Source organism: Apteryx rowi, unplaced genomic scaffold, assembly GCF_003343035.1.
Source record: "Apteryx rowi isolate R43461 unplaced genomic scaffold, aptRow1 scaffold_3, whole genome shotgun sequence".
NCBI classification, from domain to species: domain Eukaryota; kingdom Metazoa; phylum Chordata; class Aves; order Apterygiformes; family Apterygidae; genus Apteryx; species Apteryx rowi.
Genome location: NW_020449418.1, coordinates 821,902 through 827,901, shown reverse-complemented (window position 1 = coordinate 827,901; position 6,000 = coordinate 821,902). Strand labels below are relative to the sequence as shown.

General features: G+C 35.0%; 1 protein-coding gene across 2 annotated transcripts in view; it reads left to right on the top strand.

Moving 5' to 3' along the window:
* The window catches only part of ATRNL1 (attractin like 1), a 568,892-nt gene that overhangs the window by 186,803 nt on the left and 376,089 nt on the right, over nucleotides 1–6,000 (top strand). For both annotated transcript variants that reach the window (XM_026069767.1, XM_026069766.1), the window contains exon 20: nucleotides 3,302–3,395. In XM_026069767.1, coding sequence (XP_025925552.1) covers nucleotides 3,302–3,395 — 94 coding nt within the window. The remainder of the gene's footprint in view (nucleotides 1–3,301; nucleotides 3,396–6,000) is intronic.

Here is a 6,000-nt window from a genome sequence, read left to right as displayed (position 1 = left end):
AAAAAAAAAAAAAAAAAAAAGGAAATATGGAAACAGGAGTGTGGAAATATTGAAGTAACAGAGAAAGAATGTAGATCTTGTGTTCCAAGTGATGTTCAGATCACAGCTAAGCATTAGATGCCTGAGTATGGTCTGATTATGTCATCTGTTCTGACGGGTGTCGGCACCCTGACCTGGATCCCAGCACTGTTTCCATTACTGAAGCCCAGAGACCCAAGAAACTGTTGAAATGTGAGTTTTGGCACGCTGGTTTCAGTCCATTGATTTTGAGTTCCACATTTATGTTGTTTAGCAATCACAAATAGTACAGAGCAGGGTTGTATAACTTGTCTTTACTGACTGGACTTTTCTAGTTTTTATATCTTAAAACAGTGCGCGCGCGTGTGTATGTGTATTTTGTAAGTTTTTGTTTCAACCACTCAATACAATTGGCTTCTATACAATATATATTCAAGAATCTTTGTGAGTTAGGAGTTTCAGTGGTTGAAAGCTGGAACTCAAGCATTGTTTCCTGATAAAAAGATAGCAGGAGCATAGAATTTCAGGTAAGTGATTATCCTGCATTGAGATTTTCAGTATAAACACTGAGAATTGTGGGCAAGGATTTATTTAATGACTCAATTTGGTTATTATTAGCAGTGCTATCATTTGAGATTCTGTAGCTATTGGACTTAATTACTTTACCTTGAAATCAAGTGTAACTTTATGTTGCAGTTTATTGATTGGTAGATATAGTTCATACTCAAAGCTCATAATTTCTTTTATGTTTTTCAAAAGCAGACCAGTGGAAAAAAACCTGCAGAGGTGCACAAAGATAATGATATCCCAGAATTTTTTCACTGAATGCACTAATATCATGCTGCTTCTGCCGTTGCATTTGTGTGGTATCATGCCCTCACATTTGCTTCAGTAACAGCAGGGATGACTTATATGTGTTTTATTTGAGTTACTCCCCACATACTTGTCCACAGTTTGGTAGCAGTCTATTTTCCATCACAGACAGAAATAGACTTGCAAGCCTGAGATTGCAAGCCTGTATTTAGCACTGTTGAACAAAATTTGTCCAGAAAGAGAATTTTTAAATAAGTAAAGCTGATTAACTCAAGATGTCCTTTTTCGAGGTACTATCCAGGAAACAGTTAAATTACTAGGAGTTTGATCAAAAATTGCTGTTCATCTTGTAACAGAAAAAAATTAGCTGCTGAGCTAGTCAGAACTAGCATTTTCATTTACAAGGAAACAAGGTTCAGAATCTTCTCCACTCCTCCTTTCTTCTCCTCTCTCCACCATACTGATCTTAACACCATATAAGTGTAAGGAAAATAAGTTTCATGTAAATTTCAAGAAAGCGTAGGTGGGATGGAGCAGCCCTGGTAGTATTCTTGGCGAGAGAGTGAAGTGTGAATGTACCCTTTGTTTGTGTGCATTTATGAATACACACAGATCAACCTTTAGCCATGTGTCCATAGGAAAATAGATTTCCTCAGCTGTTTATTTTATTTAATGATTCTTCAGGGTAAAAATTGAAACCCTAGAGGTAGGGACAGAGTGCTGTGACTAAGTCATGATGCAATTTAAATGGAAGGAGATACCTGTCTGATTGAAGAGGAGTGTGACTGTAGACTCCTGCATGAGTGAGCATATATATAGTGCACTTCAATGCAAAATGTAGGTGCTGATTTGATTTAGGTGTTCCTAAGGATAAATGGCACTGAAAAGTTGGCTTCATCAGTGATTCTCTGCACTGCATATGTAAGTCATGTCTGAACTGCCAAAGGAAATGGTTTCGCTCTTCCAAACAGTCTTATATTACTACATATATTTACCATATAATTATTTTAAACCATTTCTTTTCAAGAGGATGATAAAGATGCATAGTACCTTTAAGTATTTTTTTATAGATCATAGTATCTATATAGGCTTTTTCAGGTAAAAGTGCTCAAATAGTCATTCCATTCATGTAGAAAACATGAATAGACTTAGGAAAGCAAAACTGATTATAGAGGAGTAGCACTTCAATGAACATTTACTATAGAGTGTCAAGATCATAGCAAAATTATAAATTTAGCCCTTTGTGGAAACTGTAGGTGTTTTTTAGAAATGTTGTTACAAGCTGTATTATGAGAGAGAAAAACTTCACACATCTCTGTATACTCTATAGAAATTTCTGGTATGTGTGATTCCTCTCTGAGTTATTGCTCATGTTCACATTCATGCTTTAACTCACAAATGTTGTGGGATTCATAGGATGGAATACAATGTATATTGCCTTTTCCTCCCAGCTGTCTGGGGATGGGGGAGAACCTTGACAATAGACTTTATTCAACAGAGAACTTTTCCCCTTACCTTCCTTTCTCTTCTGCTTTTAGATTTATTTGCCTTAGTTCGGTTTTTACTGATTTTAATTTATTTTATATCTATGTCTGAGGTCCTTGGTTCCTTTGGCTCACCAAGCTCCAGCATCTGTCCCACGCCCTAGGTAATAAGGACTCTTCTCCTTTGTGGGAAGGAAAAGCAAAAAAAAAGGTCAAGAATTTGAGATGTGAAGGATGGACTTGAAATGAGAATCAATCAAGCAGTGAACAAACCTCTGTGAAGGGATTTAGTCTAGCATGCCACTGAGGTTAAAAAGGAAGACAATGGAGTGGGATGATGATGATGATATTTCCATGATTCCCCTCTACTTCAAATTTCAGGAGCTTTTCAATATGCCTGTTTTTGCTTCTACAATATTCTTCTTGTGGACCATAAATACAGTATTAACTCAGCCTTTGTCCAAATGGTTTCAAGGCTTTCTTTTGGTTCTCTTTTGTCAAAAGTAAGAGTTCTAATTAAATTAGATATTTTACCAAATGTCTGCAATGTTCATTTGACTTTCTTTTATTAGACATTTGAAACCAATGAAATTTTGCCATTGTTTTTTCTGTTGATCAGGATTTCACCTTATATAGGAAAGATGTATTGTTAATTATTTTGTATATATGTTTCAGATGCAAAGTCGATTTAAAGTGATAGGTTGTAATGGATATTCTCAAACTATCACTATTTAAGGTGTCAATAATCTTCAGAGAAAATCCCCCTAACAACACAGTCAGACCACTGATTTGTTAATTCTACAGAATGTAAAATAAATGTGCTAGTGAAATTGCTTCAAAAAAGCTTTTAATTAAAGTATTAATACTTTTTAAACACAGGTGTTTGTAATGCATTTAGGATACAGGAATAATATCTATGAAAATTCCTTCAGTTATAAAGTGTAATATAGGTGAATAAATCTTGTCTTTCCCTTTTGATTTTATAGCTTGCACGTGCAGTGGTCATGCAAATATTTGTCACATGCAGACAGGAAAATGTTTCTGTACAACTAAAGGAATCAAAGGAGACCAATGCCAACTGTGAGTACAATTAAATGTATCCTGACATTATTTTAATTTATGCCTAGTGGATAATCCTTTTTTTCCAGTTGTTTTTTTTTGATTTCGTGGTTGACCTGTATGATGTTTCACTGCTGAATCTGATATCTCCTACATTTCTTAGGAAAATTCAATATTATTTAGTCTTATCTTAAAGAATCACCTCATAAATATTAATATCATTTCATAATGACTACAGCTTTCAGAAATATCCTGTTAAAGAAAGTAGCTGGAAAATTACCCGTAGTTGTCTTTTTTATGTGCTTTTTAGGATTCTAAGTTCAAAAATATCTGCAAAGTTGAGAATTACATGAGTATATTTGTCACATACCTTAGGTCAGAAACTACAACAATTAGATTTTTAGAGTTTTGGAAACATGTTAAGGTGGACAGTGTTTGAGACGTTTGTCCATGTAATTAAATATTGAACTGAGGAATATATAGGCCTGTAGTCTTGGAAAGTACAGTTAGTGTATCTTGTTTTATACTGGAGTAGATTATTCTTGACCAAGGTTTTAACATTAAAAGTGAGGAGACTTTAAGTGGGCTGTGAGGCATGCTGAAATAAAATATAAATTATGCTAACTGTGTTTTTGCTAGATTCAAATTCTCCATTCTTCAAAAAGGAGAAATTCCTAAAGGAAAGACTGGATAGAATATAATTTGCAAAAATTACAGGTTGTAGAAATATAAAGAGAGAATACTAAAAACAAATGATGCCATAATTCTAATCAGGAGAGATTCATTTATGATTCCTTCTATTCCTATTTTTAACTTTCTAAAATACAGAAATTTATACCATTGATCATCTGCACTTTTTTTTGAAGGAAAATAGATGCAGAAGGCCAATGCGAAATTAAGCTTTTTTTCTTTTACAGAAAGAATCTTTTTTCTTTCTCTTCTTTCCCTCCCTCATTGTTTGCTATTCCTGAATTATAGGATTTTCTTTTTGGGGAGCAAAATAGAAAATAATACCATGTTATATTTCCTTATCATGGTGTTTTTATTTGTCGTAGATAACCCTTGCTCTAAGTGTTGAGCTCTGTAAATAACAGAAAGTAAAAAATGCCTTTTCTCAAAAGGTATCATCTAGTCTTTAAGAACATGAAATATACTGCATTCTCTCTTTGCATAATTTTGTCTACTGATTCATTTTTTCTTCTATTTGATATCCACACTGTATCTATTGTTGTTAGAAAATTGTTATCTATTATTATATAATCCCAAGGGTGGGATTCGTCCAACCAAATTCAGAAGTTCACAAAGTAACTGGTTATCTGAATTCCCTTCCCATTTCTGGTTTATATAGTCACTCCTTCCAGGGCTTGCTTCATCTCATCCGCAAGCAGAGGCATACAGTAGTTCATATGCATTGCACCTGAAAGCTCCCATGTCTGCAGTATAAAGGAGGCCTGGGATGGTGAGCTCAGCTGTAGATGTATACGCTGCTGATGTCTGAATCTTACGACATCTGGTTGACATCTTATGACTTCTTGCTCATGTTCCAAGTTCATGACACAGCTTATTTTTTCTACATGTCTAACACTGTGAATATAAAATACTGGGAAACCTGCTAGAAGGGCTGATGCTTATGTTGCGCCAGTCACAGTATTCCATTTATTCATTAGCTTTCTTCTGTCAGTTCCTGCTAGATTTTTACATTCAAGTCTATGGCTAGAAGCCTTTCAGAAGAATCAAAATAAAATTTTTCATTCTTAGCTTAAAGACACTGTGTTTGGCTTGTTTCACTGGCAGCCAGTCCTTACACAATTCATAGAGTGCTGAGATACAATCCTGATAGCTGCAAGATTGATCTAAATGTTTCAGGAGATAAAAATGGATCTTTCTTTAAAAAGAGAGTCCAGCTAGGAACGTATAGCAGCCTTTTTCCTGGAGAAAGGCATCTTCAGCATTATTGGTTATTAAATATTATCTCAGAAGTGGAAGCTTCAAGGACTACAGGTAGAATTGCCTTTTTGAACAGCAAAAGTCCTTGTCAGTGGAGGAGCTTGTAACTTAAGCTGAGATAGAGCATAAAGGATGGGAAGAGGAAAAACAAAGAAATAGTGGAAGAGAAGTACCTTTTCAAGTAGGAGAATTAACATTCTAAAATTCAACTATGAATAGCCTTATATTTAAAGACGTTCCTTTTCGTTCATACCCTCCTGTACGCTGCATTCTCTGATAGGAACCTTATTCCTTTCAGTATTATAGTTATTTTAAATAGTAACCAGACCCAAAATTATCTTAGCAATATCAGTTGGTTTCCACTGGAGAAAAGGCATAAATATAACTTACTCCTCTCCACCAGGAAAAGACCAAAAGGTTAGATTAGCCTGCCACAAGGCATATTCTTTGACTGACTGTATATGCAGATTCATCATTAATAGGAAAACATTGATGCGCTTAATGAACTAGCTTGAATCCTACCCTTAAGGCCTTGCTTGATAAGTAGAGACAAGCAACAAAAATACCTGGTGCTGTGTCTATGTGCATATTGTTTTTCATATTCACATGCAAAAACTATGCTGACAGGTATGCTGTTTCAGTAGTGTCTCTGGGACCTTTTGTCTAGCTAATTGCTGAC